The sequence below is a fragment of the Mixophyes fleayi genome, chromosome 3, assembly GCF_038048845.1.
Source record: "Mixophyes fleayi isolate aMixFle1 chromosome 3, aMixFle1.hap1, whole genome shotgun sequence".
NCBI classification, from domain to species: Eukaryota; Metazoa; Chordata; class Amphibia; order Anura; family Limnodynastidae; genus Mixophyes; species Mixophyes fleayi.
This window is the reverse complement of record NC_134404.1, coordinates 296,020,777-296,039,866: the sequence shown is the minus strand read 5'-3', so window position 1 is coordinate 296,039,866 and position 19,090 is coordinate 296,020,777. Positions and strand designations below refer to the sequence as shown.

Below are 19,090 nucleotides of genomic sequence, written 5' to 3'. Positions count from 1 at the left end.
AGGTTATCTGAGAAAGCCTGCCACATTTGTTTTTAAAGTATGGGGGTAGCATTATAGTGAGCACACAGGAGTCAACTTTTTGTAATGGACTTTGCTATATTGTGAAGATGACTGGTTATATTTTCCATTCTGCAATTTCAAGTTTTATTGATGACTGAGGGAAGCATAGGAGGGCAAGGCTCTCTCCCGGAGGCTACGATCTAGCATAGTTAATTTTTGCAAATAGACATTGTCAGCCTAATCTTATATGAGTTTTTTTGCAATATCATTTGGAGGGTTTATTTCTTCTATGTAATGACTCTACAATTAACATTACAATATTGTACATTGAAGGCAGTACAAATACTGCTTTTTGCAACAAAAAAATAAAATAATAGTAATAATAAAATACGCTTGCATTATTCCATAAAGCAATTACCTAGCATAGACAGAAAATGAATGTAATGGAAATTATGTCATTTCATATATATCTTGCAATAAAAAGTAGATCAATTAGGAACAATCCCAGTGACTGCATAGAATAAGGAACACAGATGCTCTAAACATTTTATTGCAACATTGACCGTGTTATTTTTAGTAGCCTTGTGTCTTAACCTGAATAAAAATGTTGTTTCTAGAGAATAGTAGCAAGTCCATTGCAATTCTGTGAGAGTGCAGAGTTTGAACTTGAATCTTAGAGTAGCAAAGCAATTTTCATATCTACCCAGTACCGGTAACTTGAATTTTCTAGCACACTAGTAGATATGTTAAGCAGTTTCATTATGTGTTTTATATCTATTGAAAGGCTGACGAGTATATAAAAGCAATCATTTGTAAATCACCCTAAATATTAATTGGGGATAAGATTTGTTTACAAGTACCTTTTAATTTTTAATTAAAGCATGGCCCTCATGTGACAATATAAATACATAAAATAAAATTGCTTGTTAATCAGAGATTGCTATTGTCTATATAGGAACATTATTTTTTCAGATATTGCTATAAAATATTTTTTTTATATCCTAAAAGATAACATCTATTTGCTGTTGTTGGCATTCAACAACCACCCCAGCAGCAAACTGCTGCCTCATTTGCATGTTAAATATTTCAATGTTCCATTATATTAGCCAAATGTTTCATCCAACTGTTTATATTTGTATTACTAAGCTGTCCACTATTATGCCAAAGAATAAGGATGGCTAAAAAACCCACAAACAATTGTAATTCTTGTCCTAAGTTATTTATATTTTTCATACAAATATAATTAATTCATTCAATACTCAACACTGCTTTATATCTATAACAAGCACAATTGCATTTAGTCTCCTTTGATCACTGCATTTAATAGAAATAATAAATACATGTCAATAACATGACATAGTGATATAATGGCATAGTGAAAACAATGTTTGTTAGCCAAGGGATGAAAAACATAATTGGAAAACACAAAGACGGTGAGGACAGACAGTCATGGGGGTATATTTACTAAACTGCAGGTTTGCAAAAATGGAGAGGTTGCCTATAGCAACCAATCAGATTCCAGTTATTATTTATTTAGTGCAGTCTACAAAATGACAGCTAGAATCTGATTGGTTGATATAGGCAACATCTCCACTTTTCAAACCCGCAGTTTAGTAAATATACCCCATGGCGTCTGGGTTTGCATATAATAAAAAACATGCACATTTCAAAGAAATATACATTTCAAGTATAGGTATAGAATATATATATACAGGGTGATTCAAAAGTCGAAGTACACCCTTTTATTTCAAAAACTCTAAAGGAATTGGGCCGATTGGCCGATTTCAAGATGGCGCCCATGTTTGGTACATACCGTAAAAGATAGACCACGTCACCCATACCTTACTGGAGTATTCAGGTTTCCCAATTTCCTGTAGAGTTTTTGAAATAAAAGGGTGTACTGCGACTTTTGAATCACCCTGTATATATATATATATATATATATATATATATATATATAATCTCCCTTTTAAAAAATTAAAAATTATAGTAATGACTAATGTATTATAAAAAAAATGCTGGGCACTTGTGCAAGCTGGGGCAAATATAGGAATGTGGGTGGTGTCAATTGTAGCAAAGGCTCCCTAGTTGGCAGTGAGCTGCTTTGTGGTTTTAGAGCTTATCTAAAGATGATATTGCTAATGAGGTGACTGAAATTTTATTTCACAAAATGTTTTTAAATCCAATCAATGGTTTTGTTCACATACAACATAGCAACTGTTACCTAGACAATATTACTATCATAGACACAAACCTGTTTACACCCTAGACACCAGCAACTGAAAAACAGGTGGGCTCAGGTGTGCCTTTACTTTGGCTGGTAGAGTAAAGTGCTTATATTTGTTAATTAGAAATATATAAACACAGCAGCAGGTGTGAAATACCCATGTACTTAAAACCTGATACAAATGTGCACAGACATGAAATAAAAAAAAAACAAGGTCAACAGGATAATGCTGAAAGAATTTTCATTTTTGGAAGTAGCTCAAGAATCTGCTTATTTATATAGGGGGTTGTAGACGATTCAGAACGTTGATGCAGCAAGTGGACAGGGTGATTCTTGCTAAGTTACAAATCATCTTTCAAAAGAAAACACATACCATCTATTTACATCTATTTATATTTTATATCAGGTCTAAATGAGACTTCTACTGTATATTTCATTTTCAGATTAATTTAGTTGCATACTAATGTGAAAGTCATATGTTAGCACCAATAATTGTATACTTCCCCTAAATAAGGGCATTACATTTAAGTTATATACTAAACATTTAAATGGTAGAAATGTACCAAGAATTCAGTTTTTTTTCCCAGTGACAAATGCTGTTTATAAAAAAGGCAATTTCTAAAAATTGCAGTGCCACCAGAATCCCTTTATTTGTACCACTGCTCATAAACATATCTGCAAGAATTCTAAACTGAAAAAGCTTAATATGTAATATTGATGGCAGACAAAAAACAATTGATTTAAGCCGTGTATTAAGTGTTTGTTCTTATTAGGGACTCATGTTTAATTTGGGCATGTATACTTTCTTTGTTGTAGATTTTTACTTACTATATTTGCTGGGAATTTGCTCTAAGCATCTTCTACTGAATCAGTAAAATATTATTACCTCTTGAGCTTTACACCCATCAAACTAAGACTTTGTCCCTTTGTATTAGAATTCAGCTTATTTTCAAAAATACTCCCCCCATAACAGTTATAGTAGCAATGGTTATTCAATCTTACTAAACTTGTCTAAATCATGCATTAAAATTCTGCCTGGTTGTGACACAAAGCACTAATGCTGTAGTCTATGGCTTCTCAATGTTATATATTATCTAAATATAAAAGCAGTCTGACATTTACACTCTTGACAGTGTATTTCCCAGGCTTGTTTCGCAGTATTGCATAACTACCTCTTTTTGCATTCCATGTCCACAAGACCGAACATGCGATTAAAATGATTTTTTTTCTTTTAGTAATTGGAATGCAGTTATTATGAATGGGTCATCTACAGGGAAGATATAAAGTGCCCTTTTTATAGAAAAATAAATAAAAACAACATAACAAATCTACCATAAACTATTACTCTCAAATCAGTCTCCATTTCAATGTTACACAGTAGAGATAACAAAATAAGTGTGGAGGGCCCAACAATAAAGTACCTATTTGATTTATAAAACAATCCCCACAATTGTAACAGTTGTTATAGAGCTTTTCTTTAATACACTTTTGTAAATTGATACAAAGATCACTAAAATACCAGATATGTGCTTAAGGCCATAGACACTGATGGCCAATTTGATCAGAGTTTGTCACTTGGATATATCTCATCATCAGGTTTGTTGTGCTCCACAAAATTAATAATATTGCAAAGAAACCTTGTGACATGTTTTATATAGAAATAATAGAAGTACATAAATGGTGTAAGACTTGTAAATAGACTATGTAGGACATAAATATATGTATACATAGTAAACATAGAAGGAAACTCACATGTCATGTCCAACTAAGAGACATGCAGCCCCCCTTGTGATTGAAGGGAGCATACCACCACACCTCCACAGCCAGACAATCAGAGAGGGCTAGTGATCTAGAAAATGAATGTAAATAATAAAGTTAGAAGGGCAGTTGAGAGAGGAGAATAGAGCAGGAAGATCAAAAGTGGAGGCAGATCCAGTGAGCCATCGGGAAGGGCTCCGACTAGATAAGCCAACCAAGAGACAGCGGGCAACAAACTCAACCATTAATTTTGGACTCGGCAGGAGCAGATGACTGCTACCACTTAATGAATCACTAAGTATATCTACAAAAAGTTGTAGCAAAGTCCTGGTCAGGTGAATGAACTCAATTTTTTTTTAACCATATTAAGCACATAGGTAACTGAGGAGAGAAAGACTAAACTACAACGGTTATAGATAAACCTAATATTGAGGGATATTACCCATTCAGGGCTATAGTGACACTAAATTTGTTTCTCCACTAAGAGCAATAGACATTTATATCCGATCCAAAATCATAATAGTTATAGACAACTTATTAACTCAAGAAGACCTATTACTTTGTATAATATTGAGTATAACATAACTAAATGTATTTATGATTTTGTAATGTAATTTATAGAGCTGATTATAGTTTATCCATATAGATATTCATTCCTTATAGATGGCAACTAAAGTAAGTTAACCATATATAAAATCAATTCCTGATACATTGTCCTGTTTCTTTGGGGTCTTATTATGGATGGGTGTTTCGCTTCTTCCTGCATCATGGTTAATGACACTCCCTCTTCTGAAATAGAAGTGGAACAATTGCCTGGCCAAAAAAAACAAACAGCGCTCCATAGGTTGTACGTGGTATTAAATCTCTTATATATCCCAGTAAATCTACCAATCTTAGTGATCAGGACCTGCATGCCCTGAATTATTTAAAAAGTAGGTGAGATATAGTGATAAAGCCCTACGATTAGTGAATCAATGTTATTATAATTACAGATAACATATTTTGTGAAGCATTGTTGAAAACTTAGTGATAAAGATATTTTAGACCATTAAGATGGGTTTTACCATCCACTATTTAACCAGGGTTCTGAGCTCAGTTATAGGATAGAGGTTTCTATGTATAAGAGAAACAGTTTGTTTCTGAAGTTAAATGTTGCCTCCTTGATTCATAAAGAGCCGGGCCTTATCCAAACACCTGGATACAAGTTTGCACTCTTAACCAATTAGGATGATCTAATACCTCCCAGACATTCCACATGTCCTTATGAATCTGGAAAATGTTGAGTGGTAGTAACAGTTAGGTATACATTAATGTGATGAATTGATATAGCAGGAATCAACATGCGGATGGGTCGTTAGCTGTAGAAATTTTAATATTGAGAGAGAACAAGGATCTGGGGTAAAATTAATTTCCTTATGTAGCGCCTACAATTTCTGCTATAAAAAAAATTGTTTTGTTTTGATGGCTACCATCATTTGCTGGGGACAGCAATAGAAACACTAGGTAACATAAGGTAACACTAATGCAAATTTGTTTCTGTCCAGGTCAAAGAAATACATTTCCAATGTTCATGAATAATTTGTTGCCAGTGTTAAAATCTTGAGCAGATTTTAATACAATATACTCCTGGTGGTATATTTACTAAACTGCGGGTTGAAAAAGTGGAGATGTTGCCTATAGCAACCAATCAGATTCTAGATTTCGTTTACTTAGTGCAATCTACAAAATGACAGCTATATTCTGATTGGTTGCTTTAGGCAACATCTCCATTTTTTCAAAACCGCGGTTTAGTAAATATACCCCCTGATGTGGCATCCAGAAGGAGTTCTGAATTATGAATTTTATAATTGTGGCTATTGTAAATAGATATTTAACTAATAATTTTAAGAAACCCAGAGTGACTTATTCATTGTCGCAGTCAAAAATGTCCCTACACCTCAAGAGCTATAGCATATGGCCAGATTGAGTAAGACCAAGCTAAGTGACTAAAAGGAACTCCTGGAAAGGAACAATTCAGTAGGTCTAGTGGATGAAGTTCTTCAGAAGGCATCTGGGAGAGAATGCTTATCCATTAGGCGTTGATAAGGAATAGAGAATAAATATTTAAACTTTAGGTTTCAATATTCCCATTTCAGAGATCACTAGACGATACTAAAATATTTAAACATTGTCATGTCTAATTTTATTTTAAAAGAGATAGATGAGGAGAAGCTGACTGTGAGATTTAGGAGGTGAAAGTAAACATTTAAGATATGATCTTGAATTATGTGATATTCTCAATGTAATGTTTCACTTATATGTTAAAATATATGACATGGTCGTTAAAAACATTTTTCAACTACTTCCTTCAATGAATGCTTACATTCTTTTGGATTATGCAACATTATTTTTTTCTAACAATGTCAAATCCATTTCCAATGAACCCAAGTATCCAGCTGCCTCTTAAATGTTTCACCCCTAGTAATATAAATGCGTCTCCCACACACATACCTGTTAAAATCAACAAGTCACAGCTGATATTATCTTCACGAGTCATCTTTAATCACATAGCCTGTGGTTGTTTTATGCTAGCAATGCATAGGCAGATAAAATAAATATATATATATATATATATATATATATATATATATATATCAGACAGATCCTTTTTACTTCGATTGGTATTAAGCAGCCTCTGACCAGTAAAAATAGATATTTAAAACAAATGCTGGATTAAACGACCATCCTTTGAACATGATGGTTCATCATTAGTCATTATTGAAATCCTCTCTGGAGGCAGTACCACCTCTGCTTCTACCTCAGATATCTAAGCACTGCATCTTGATCCATCTGCATCCACATCCACATCCATAACTGGAATTTTATTAAACTAACAAGTTCCAATTCTTTACTTCATTGATTGTTATAGAATTTTGTTTTGTTCCTAACTACCCTTTAGATTGTGATTCTGTACATTGTTGAAAAGTTGTTACTGATCATGACTTTTATATATTTACTAAACTGCGGGTTTGAAAATGTGGAGATGTTTCCTATAGCAACTAATCAGATTCTAGCTGTCATTTTGTAGAATGTAATAAATAAATGATAACTAGAATCTGATTGGTTGCTATAGACAACATCTCCACTTTTTTAAACCCGCAGTTTAGTAAATATATACTTTGGTCACTATAAATTGTCAGTATATTGTTTGGATAGTTTCTGTTTTCAGATAAAATGTGAGGAGCATGTGCAACAGCTCCATCTCAGCCATCTTATATGTATTGCGGTCTCTTGAGACTTGCAGCTGCAGATCTTCTTTTTTGCAATCAACACTGCGCCCTTTTAACGGCCCACCTGTGACCCCTCCTTCACCTGGGTGTGTGCACGTCTATTATCAAGTGAACTTTACATTATGGGTGTTGCACCAATCTTTCCAAACTGTAACTGCTAGCTGCAACTGAACTGAGTGCAATTGGATTCCCATAGTGTCAATAAGTTTACCACCACCAAGAAGAACATTAACAATGCACAGTTTGCCACAACCAAGTAGAAAACTAGCAATGCATATATATAGGATATATCATACTTGCCCACTCTCCCGTTTTTTGTGGGAAACTCTCTAATTCTGGTTGGTCTTCTGGACTCCAGGGAGAGTGGGCCATTCTTCTGCATCCTGCCCACTTCCTAGAAAATGTGGATAGGAGCCTTTGTGATGCTCTTCGCTGTAAAATGCGTCATTTTGACCCAGGCCCAGCGGCAAAACGATGATTTCACACGCTTGCATCATGGGAGTTGGGTCAAAATGATGCAATTTGCCGCGCCCCACCCCTCTCTGTCCTCATACTTCACCACCCATCCAGGAGATCTCAGAGGGCAAGAGTAAAAAGGATAGTAGTAATCTGATAGATCTTTTATAGGACAGAGTACTTAATTTGTGATATTATTCAGAAAAATCTTGGAGATGCTAATTAAGGATGTTGTGCTGAGCAATCATATATTGAAAATGTGCCCAGTACTTGGCCAATGGAATTAAAGGTGAACTCTACTTTCAGTAATTTTTATCTTCCAGGTAGTTGTTATGTTGTCTTTAGATACAGCAACAGATAAACTTAGGTCTTTTATGTACTTTGTAAGTTCTGATACATACCAAATATTTTCCCCTTTATATATAGTATGTTCATATTTACATTTGCTTGCATATGTAAAACACAATAAAAAGTTAGTAATAAAAATAAAAAATGTTAATAAAAAAAATCCACTGTATATTTCATATGTAGGCGTGACATAATTTTGAAACTGGTCAAGGGGCCACTCATGTGACCTGAGACTGATTCATTGAAAATCATTGTAAGATTTTGTAAGGGTTTCTGATACTTGGAAAAATGAAATAAGAAACTACTCCCACAAATTCTGTTGCATATTAAATAAAATAATTGTTCAGAGCTACAGATATCCATCAAGGACAGCAGTAACGTCCTGGCGTGAATGGTACATATCGGAGCCCTTTGTATATCTTGAAATTGCTAATTGATAAAGATTTCGGTGAAGGTTCATTAACGTTTATAAACATATAAATATAACAATGTGTGAACCATTTAGCTTTCTTAATATAAAGCAGCATAATCAGTTGCCTTTTGTTCTAGCCATCCACTACAAATGGCTTCTTTGTTACTCTGTAATGACAATAGCAAGCAACACTACCAATAGGAAAATGTGTCTACTGTAGACACTATTAGATTGCCATGGTCTGTAGACCTTCAGAACCTACAGCTTAAATTTTGTATTTTTCAATGTATGCCTAAAGGACAGTTTTGTAATTAGTTTATGGATTTAGATCTTTTATTTAACTTTTATCCATTTTCTTATTTTCTTTGTTGGTGTATGACCAACATGTACTTCTCTTTTATAGGCTTCTAATGGAGGTCTAGCATTTCAATGACAAAATAGCATAATAAGTATAGTTCAGGTCTATCACCTCTCTCACATATTATGGTACCAAATACTTATTTAAGTTTTGATTTATTTGGCAGACATAGATGAGTGTCTCACTGGAGCACACAATTGTAGACAAGATCAAGCGTGTGTCAATGTGAGAGGATCATTCACTTGCACGTGTCCAAGAGGATATCAGAAAAGAGGGGAACAATGTATTGGTGAGTACTACTGTTGTATTATTTCATAACTATTCCTTACTAATATACCAATATTTAGCACTGATAATGGATTTTCTAGGAAAATTAAAAGGTTTAAATTTGTGAACAGTCTGTAAGATGATTGTATGCTCTACTAAAACAGCACTAGTTACAATCCTTGTGTCATAGAAAAGTTTTAATAAAACACTTTTTGACTTGTCTAATAGGAATGTGCCTATAGGTTTCCAGTTTTTCTGAAGCAGAAAATTGGGAATCTAATGTGACATGTTTTTATCAGTCTATAAATCCCAAACACTTTTTGCTTTTAAGTACAAAGTGAAGTAAATCAGATGGATTTGTCTAATCCTGATAATGTAGTTAATCCAAATGCATTAGCAGTCTGGATTCCAACAATTCTGGGTTAAAAATGTCCAACTGTGATTGTTTTGGAAAATCATGAGAGCAGTAACCTACCACTATATACTTGTAAAACACATTTTCTGAGCCAAAATGGCCATACCCACCATATATCTCACTCTCCCAATTTACAGCTAGATTTGTTCATTTCAACTATATTTCCTTTACTAATAATCACTTTTTATACCTCAATATGCATTTTATACGTGTTCTGGTGGTGTTTTATTGAATGTATGCTTATGGAAATGTATAGAGGAATTTATCACAATTCAATGCATTGTAAACGCCCCTCCATGTACAATATCATAGTCATCATTATCAGCTATTTATTTAGCGCCACTAATTCCGCAGCGCTGTACAGAAAACTCACTCACATCAGTCCCTGCCCCTTTGGAGATTACAGTCTATATTCCCTAACATACACCCCCACACACACCCACACACACAGACTAGGGTCAATTTGATAGCAGCCAATTAACCTACCACAATGTTTCTGGAGTGTCTGGAAGTGTCATTTGCACTTGGATATGAATTGCATGCAATTGCGTTCACTGGTGTAATGTCCATTTCTGGCCATGCACAGAGCAATTTCACGCAAGATACAGCATGCAAAGGGACTTACGTCCGAAGATGAATCGGGCCCTCCATGTGCTTCTTGAATGCATGTTCATTTCTTGGTCCTTAGGATTCCAATGTGTATAGCTGTGTAATTGTGTAACTATTTCTCTTCTTTTGCCTGATGATGAATAATTTATAAAACGTCCATGCACTGTACCCACAGCTTTTGCATATCCCATCTTTCCTATTCCCATTCCATTTTACAGGTCTCTCCAGTTCCTTTCTTCTCCATCTTCTCCTCTATGTGTTTTAATGTGTTTTTATGTGTTGTAAACTCTCCTTGCCCTGACCCGCATGTCTTCGAATCCCATGCATGTTCTCTTCTCTACACCATCTCCCCGTGTTTCCCCTCCTCCCAGTTTACAGTGCACACATACATCATCTCCAGTCCACCCGAATATCAGGGGACTGTGCTGGCTTACTCATCTAAAGCACAAAGACCAAATTCTGGACTGTAATGTTTACATTTTAAAAGTCAAATGATCAATTTAAACATCTTATTTTGCCAAACCTTTTCCATGGTAATTTTATCAAAACATTATACTTTTCTCCATATTAACCTAATTAACATATACACATATATCTATCCACATCACAGTAACTCAAATATCAATCACAACCTATTTATTTAAATCACAATACCTTATTATTTCAATTATTAAACCCAAACTAGGAAACACTGTATCAATTGTTACGTATTTATGGACAGAAATGTCTCTTCTTCTTGGAAACCATATTGTTTGCACATGACAGAGATCATTCGATGTACAGCTAATGATTTTATTTTCATGCACAAATAATACTTGTATTCTCTTTACTTCTTTATCCTACAATACAGACATAGATGAATGTTCAGTATCTTCATTTTGTCACCATCACTGTGTCAATACACTGGGTTCGTACTATTGTCAATGCAATCCTGGCTTTCAGCTTGCACCAAATAACTACAGCTGTGTAGGTAAGTTTCACTATATGCTTTAGAGGGACCCTTTCATAAAAAGAAATAACGTAGATATGAATTAATAAATTGCTTCATGTATGCATATTAATTTACCCATCCCCGCAAAGCACAAAGGCTGCACATTCACTTCACTGGGCAGACTGGGGTCTCCTTACTCTAAGTTTTTGTCTAATAAACCACTTCAGTTAGTAAATTAAACGGGTTGCCCACGTTTAGTCAATATCTATGTATGTCCTACCCACGTAGCAAATAGATCCACAATGCTTCACCTGGTTACTTGCACCTGGAAAGAGACCTTGTTGTGTATGTGAGGACAGCCATTATACAAGGGAATTCAATCTTCCCTGTATCATTCAGCAGAGCAGAATATACATGTTCTATTCAGCTGTATTGGATAGAACTGGATAAATTGAGACCTCCTATGCAGAGGTTGCCTTCACATCCATAGCACAGTCCGGATCCCAACAGCATGAAACAGGGTCCCAGTGAAAGGGACTCCCTTATTTACATGGGTGCCAGGTTATACAGTAGAGGTAGAGGGTAACCGTATAGTGGAATCCCCTTTAATGCATCTCTTTTTAAGTTATCAGTAGCAAGTTTCCAATAGTATAGGAATGATGGCATATATTCTAAAATGTATTTGTTTACATTTGAAAGTGTCTATGGTAAAGAATTTCATTCTCATATATATATATATATATATATATATATATATATATATATATATATATGTGTGTGTGTGTGTGTTATTTTTAGAAATACTCATAAAATGTTTGTTTGACTGCAGATATTGACGAATGTAATACCAACAGTCCTTGTGCACAAGAATGCTACAATATGATTGGTTCATATGTCTGTCAGTGTAATCCAGGGTATGAACTGAGCAGGGACAGAATCAATTGTGAAGGTAAATAAATTCACATAAACACTTTATTTTTGTTTTTACTATAAACACGTGTTTTATTTTTTTCATTACATTCATTTTAAGTACAAAAAAACTCCATAAAATGAACATTTCTATTTATATATGTACAAAAAAATAAACAAAACTCATGTTTACCAGATGCTTTTTAAAACTCTGAAACATTTAATAAACAATCTCTCACTAGTTGTATGACTACAATCATGCATGAATATGTTCATTCTGTTTAATGATTTACATATATTAGCGTAAAAGTTGAGGCTGGTAGTTTCTTTATCTCTAGACTAGATATGTGCTAAGTTGCAATGGAGTTCTTCCTGAATCCAGTTTCGAAGTTCTTGTGATACAATGGAGTTACACCTTTGGTTTACCATTCTGCTCAAAGGCAATTCCACAATCTATGTGTAAATTCCTCATTCTACATTTTGCTGAGTTTATAGTCTATAAAAAGATCTGGGTTGACGGTGTTGACAATTCATTCTGCTCTGTGGTGTGGTTAGGGTATAATATGAGAGAAGTCCAAAAGGAACAAAAATGATAGAGGGAATTTCACACAGGATACTTACTTCCAATATCTGGTGGAGAAACGCGTGAAACTCCACTCCCAGATTCAGAATGAGAATTTTTATGTAATTTTTTGTTTTGATAATTTTGTTCATCTCTCCTCTTGAGAATCAACTACAGCTTTTTTATGTTCTTGTAATAGTTTCCCTACCCAAGCTTTTCTTAGTATGTAGTCCAACATGCATGTTCTACTTGAAATTAGCCTTCATACATTTGAACAATACAGTAAAGAGTTAAACTTTCCCTTACGAAAAAATACTGTTGAATTGCTATGATGAAAAATAAATTAGCCTGAAACTACATGGTAATATCATGCCATTTTATCATTAGGGTTTCCTCCAAGTCGCATATGACCCACACATGATCAGAAGAGCAAAATGGCTGCCCCTTCTGAATTTGCACAGGTCAGAGCCAAGGCCTAAAAGGGTAGAGTGGCATTGATATCTGGCCTGGAGATGCCGTGTTTTGCCCATGGATGTAACGGACACAATTATAACAGTATTAGATCTGATACCAAGACAAAAGCTCCTTATACACTTAAATTTACTGCCACTAAAATTGTGCTGTCTCAGGCTGCCTTATAATAGGATCAACCCTATCCGGTGTCCAAACCCCAAATTATGGCCTCCACCCACACTTTCAAAGCTAATTTGCAAAGGTAGAGGTTCCATGCTTTAGAAAACAAGTCAAAATTGATAAATGCATTTATAACTGATATTTTATTTCTCAAAATATGACTATAGACGCTCCATCTTAAACATCTTTAAATATGAAATTTAAAAGCTTTAATATGGGTATTGGAAGACGCAGAGATGTAGAAGCTTATCATCTGTTGAAGGTCTGCCAGTTACTATGATGTTGCAATAAAATATTCTTTTTATAAGCATAAAACACAGTCAATTGGCAAGCTCAAAATCATTTTCTTGATGTGTAAATATTTCCACATTTAAAACAAACTGTGTTGAATCATGCTCATCAAATGTTGAACTGCCGAGGCGTTTCAGCTAATGTTGCATCTGTTTAGGGAATAAACAAAAAATTATTTAGAGATAAACAAATTTGTATTCCCAGTTTATTTTATTTCAACAGATAACACATGTGGCATTTAAAAAACATGCATAGTGACAATAAAAGAAAATAATAATTTCTCTGGAATAAATGTCAGGTTTTGGGAAACATTTTTACAGTGAACTTCATGTCAGGCATATTCACAGGTAGGGATGTTATAATTTATGAATATTTTCAGAAAATTTGGAGCTGTTTCTAGCCCACACCAAGTATGTCCTGAATGTGGGAGTGGGGAGTTTTATTTGTGGCAGACATTGTCTCCGTAGAAGTAGCTCTTTCTGGGTGTAATTACATTTGGACCTCTCCTTTCTCAGTTCTTTGCTGGCTTCCCAACCTACGTGCTCTCTATGGTTTATGTCATGTGCCCTAGGTGGGAACCAGTTTTGCAAAAAATAAAAAAAAAACAATACATGGTTAATTAAAGAGAAGAGAGCTTCTGCTCTGCCTAGTTCTCCAAGGGCTCCCTTGCCAAAGTAGAGGATATCAATAGCCTGTCTGAAGGGGAACCAAATAGTGTCTGGGGCCTTCAAGCAAGACATATAACTATACCATGGACTTCAAACTGGGGGCTAGGGTGGTGCGGTCAGAGTGAACTTTGCCCAGGGCTTACCAGTAGTGGAAACTCTGTTACCCAGTACAGTAGGTCATGGGGTACCACCTGTGCTATGAAGATCCTTGGCTGTTGGTCCCTCTTTGCGTCAGTAAAGACAATAAGTATCATTGATTGAGTCACTTCCTTGCTAGGTAACTTTGGGCAGCACAGTGGCCTAGTGGTTAGCACTTCTGCCTCACAGCACTGGGGTGAGTTCAATTCCCGACCATTGCCTTATTTGTGTGGAGCTTGTATGTTGTTCCCGTGTTTGCTTGGGTTTCCTCCGGGTGCTCCGGTTTCCTCCCACACTCCAAAAACATACTGGTAGGTTAATTGGCTGCTATAAAAATTGACCCTAGTGTCTGTCTGTGTGTGAGTGTGTGTCTATATTAGTAAATTTAGACTCTAAGCTCCAATGGGGCAGGGACTGATGTGAATGAGTTCTCTGTACAGCGCTGCGGAATTAGCGGCGCTATATAAATAAGTGATGATGATGATGGTATGAAATCAAATGAAACAGTTCTGCAACAGATTTGTTATGTGAACATCCTTCCTTCTATCTGCTCAAAAAATAATATATATTGACCCCTACTAGGGCGGCAACCATGGCCTTATTGAGTCCCAGTGTCTAGCACATTAATGCCAGAAGGTGACATTTGCAGGCCCTTGGAGATGCCAATGCTGCAAAAGTATGATCTACCTTATACAGAAGCAAATGATTCAACTAAAATTTTGTGGCATTCAAGAGTCATGAACTTACGGATTTTTTTAGATCCCATGCAATTCTGATATTTTCATTCATGGCACACAGAAAGCATGAATAATTCTCCTTATATTACAAGTTCAACCCATGAGAATTATCCCATTTTTCTGAAAACTCCCCATGGAATTGCAATATTTATTGCAAATGTCTGATGACTCTGCAGCAGAGGAGCGAACATGGGCAAAGAGGGCGTCCCAGGATAGGACATGCTTAAGCCAATTCTTATAAAAATGGCAACACACCATGTCACATTTTCAGTTTACTTTAAGAAACTACCTATCCAGGTCAATGGAATGAGACCACATAACACCTGCAAATTACCTAATAAACATTTTAACATGCTTTTGGTACAAAATGAACACGTAAGAAGTGTGCATATCAGAGTGCACTAGTACCCCTAAAATGGTCTCAGACTAATTGAAAATTGAATATATATATATATATATATATATATATATATATATATATATATATATATATATATAAACAGTGAATAGACCAAATGCCGCTTAGTGAAACAAAGTGTCAAAAAACATGCATAATATAAAATAAACATAAGATAAACATCACATACAGTAAGCAGCTTCAAGTCTTATAGCACCTATTTGCAGATGCAAAACCTAAGAACAAAAACAAAAGACAAAAGTGCCAAACATAGTGTGAATCAATAAACAACCAATGTAAATAAAGATGGTGAGTGAATAGCCGCGTACCGAAGTACAATAAATGTAGAGCTTATCTGGTGTGGAAGGGGATAAATGTCACCGTCTTCCTCAACACTGATCCATCATAGGATATGACCGTACATCAAATAAGAAACAGCTTATATGGAAACAAAGTCTCATAGACTGTAGAATTCCAAAGTGAAGTTTACTGGCCACGGAAGAAGTCTCCACCTCCAGCTAGTAAGAACAAGGATTCCAGTCCCCATGACAAGGATTCCTATCTGAAATCCTTGTCAATGTGTCAATGGGACTATCTGGAATTTCCTTACTAGTTTGAGGTGGAGACTACTTTCCTGGCTCCGTACTCACGTACCTAACATCTGAATGGAGAAAATAATCAGATTGGAATGCTGCTCCTTCAATGATTACTATGGATCAAAAAAAAAGTAGACTAATATACTTTAACGAAGAAGCGTATAAAGTCCCATTATATTTTCCACCTCATACTGATCCAAATACCACCAAGATCATTTATATAAAATCCTTATGATTTATTTTATTCACCATTAAAATATTGCATAGCATACATTCCACATAAAAAGCCTATACAGTCTTATAGAAAAAAACACAGCGAATTACTGATATAATATCACATGTATACATAGTAATAATAACTTTTTTTTACTTGAGCAAAGGAAGGACTATATAATCAGTCAGGCAGTCAAGGATCACAATCTTAAGGGACAATATCTTTATCAAACACAGACCCTCTAAATAGCAGTATCCTATCTCAAACTATGATCTGATCTTATACTCAGAGGTTCATTTCTCGAGGAGTTAGTGGCATATTCATGAAGAAGCTCTACTGCCACTGGACATATTCCTTCCTGGCACCCCCTTATATGGACTCTTTGTAAGCCATATGCTTCATTAATGAAGGCTGACACAGATTACCTTCCAGTTGACATCTGCACAAATGCTCTTCCTCAATATCAAGAGAAAGAAAAAGCCGTTGGATTTATATTGGTGCACTCAAAGTCTCCACATTATTCCACAGGTTTTCTCAGAGATCCAAGAAATAGGATTTAAAACATAACTTTTATTATAGATTTGAGTTAAAAATATCAATTTGTTTATATTTTGTTTTTTGTTTTTTTTTTATTATAAATATAAAAAAATATTTGTGAATATGTGCAATAAAAAAGTGATTATTAAAAGAAACGCTGTGTGTGATTAATCTCTCTGAGTAGTATATATGAGTTTGGTTTACCAGTGGCTATATGGGGATATTATTATATATTGTTATATCCTTATAAATCAGTATTCCCCCAATGTCTATATATAAGGCATAACCTTCCTAAAAACTGAATATTCAATCCTCCTTTTGTTGCTGCTGCAGCTACAATCGTTACAAATATTGACCCTAAAGAGAGTACTATGTCATTAATTCTTATTGGGGTATGTATATGTCGTAAATGCTTTGATTCCATATGCTAATAGTATCGGATATTCTAATTATAGTGCTTTAACTATAGCGACTGATCGTAAGCTCAAAGCTTACAAGCTGATTTTATTATTCACTAAACGTGTTATTTGCCAGTTCTATAGAAATATATCTTGAATCATGTTGCTTAGGTTATCTATATTTCCAATAATATTCAGCTTGGCTCTAAGCAGTGTAACGTACATCTGCCCCGCTGTATCGATCGGTTCTCTGTTGATGTCGTATCAAAATAGGTGACGGGAGTGTATTGCTCTCTTCCTATTATAAATCTAACTCGGACTTGGGTCAATATGAGGATTGGTATTACAGGTTATTTATAAATGAACAGACTGAATCACATACAGTATGAACACCGACCACGTTTCGCTGTAAAGGCTTTTTCTGTGGAATAATCTGGAGACTTTGGGCTAGATTTACTAAGCTGCGGGTTTGAAAAAGTGGGGATGTTGCCTATAGCAACCAATCAGATTCTAGCTTTCATTTATTTAGTACATTCTACAAAATGACAGCTAGAATCTGATTGGTTGCTATAGGCAACATCCCCACTTTTTCAAACCCGCAGCTTAGTAAATCTAGCCCTTTGAGTGCAGCAGTATAAATCCAGCGTCCTTTTTCTTGTTCTTGTATTGGTTGCAATAGACGACATCTTCACTTTTCAAACTCGTCCGGAAACTCGCAGCTTGATACATTTACCCTCTGGAATAATGAGCATAAGATCGGACTATTTTATGGAGTAGGATACCTACAAGTAGAGGGAGTGTGTTTGTTATGGATTCTATCAGCCAGGAGGTTGTGTTTTAAGATTGTGAGCTTTGACTAATTGACTGATTATATAATCCTTCCTTTGTTAAAGTTCAAAATAAAAAAACAGAAAAGTTATTATTACCATATATTCATGTGATATTATATCAGTGATTTCCTGCATTTTGTTCTACAGTATAAGACTGTATAAGTTTATTATGTGGATTGTATGCTGTGCAATATTTTGATGGCAAATTAAATAAATCATAAGGTTTTTCTTTAAACTATCCTGGTGGTATTTGAATCAGTACGAGGTGGAAATTTTTATGGAAATGTATGCATTTCTTCTTTATAGTGTATTACTCCAAATTCTTATAAGTAGCAAGCCCTGCTAAAGCTACTTTAATTAGTAGGGATACATAGTGGCTGGTTGGGGATTATCAATTCATGGGATTTTGCTGACATTGGTCCTTCCTACTGGTGCCACTTTGCCAAACTAGCCACTCACTGGCTGAAAGTGTGCTCTGTGCACCGATATGATGCCCCCAGTTGTAGGAGGATATAATTGCCACCACCTGTCTCTTTCACCGGTACTTGGAAATGCTGGACTCTGGGTAGTCTGTAAAACTACCGGAGCACATCTGGTTACTTTGGATAATTGTTCAGGACTGCTGGATAGCAGGCAAAATGCTGAGGAATGATGTCAGTCTCAATGCAGAGCAGCTGGGAGATGATGATGTTGGTCACATGAGCACAGCAAGATCTTTGCAGTGAATACATATTTATTGCTCAAATAGCTCTTACAGGAGCTGTTACACACACACTGAAAGGTAGTGATGATATACACTTTACAAGGCTTCTAGCCCCTTTATATATAATTTCTACACACATGCTAAAGGGTACATCAGCCACCCCTGTCCCTTTCAATGAACCAAGGTGATCCTTTTATATATTGCAAAAGATCAGCCTGGAATATGATTTTTCTTTTTACATTAAACTCTATTGTGAGGGATGTTCTTCTCCTGGTTCACACTCTGCCAGAGCCAGGGACGCTCAGACCCTCTCAGTCTTTGTGCCATTATTTCTGGGCTGGAAGATTAAATCTTTAAATCTACTGCCCAAAATAACTTCAGGGCTTCTGCCCCGGGGTCTTGTGCCACCTCCAATTCAGCTCCAAAG

The 19,090-nt window shown here is 35.4% G+C and overlaps 1 protein-coding gene across 1 annotated transcript in view; it reads left to right on the top strand.

Moving 5' to 3' along the window:
- The window catches only part of EFEMP1 (EGF containing fibulin extracellular matrix protein 1), a 68,143-nt gene that overhangs the window by 37,801 nt on the left and 11,252 nt on the right, over window positions 1-19,090 (top strand). Inside the window, exons 5-7 of the mRNA XM_075203847.1 lie at window positions 8,995-9,117; window positions 10,970-11,089; window positions 11,880-11,999. Of these exons, the coding sequence (XP_075059948.1) occupies window positions 8,995-9,117; window positions 10,970-11,089; window positions 11,880-11,999 (363 nt within the window). The remainder of the gene's footprint in view (window positions 1-8,994; window positions 9,118-10,969; window positions 11,090-11,879; window positions 12,000-19,090) is intronic.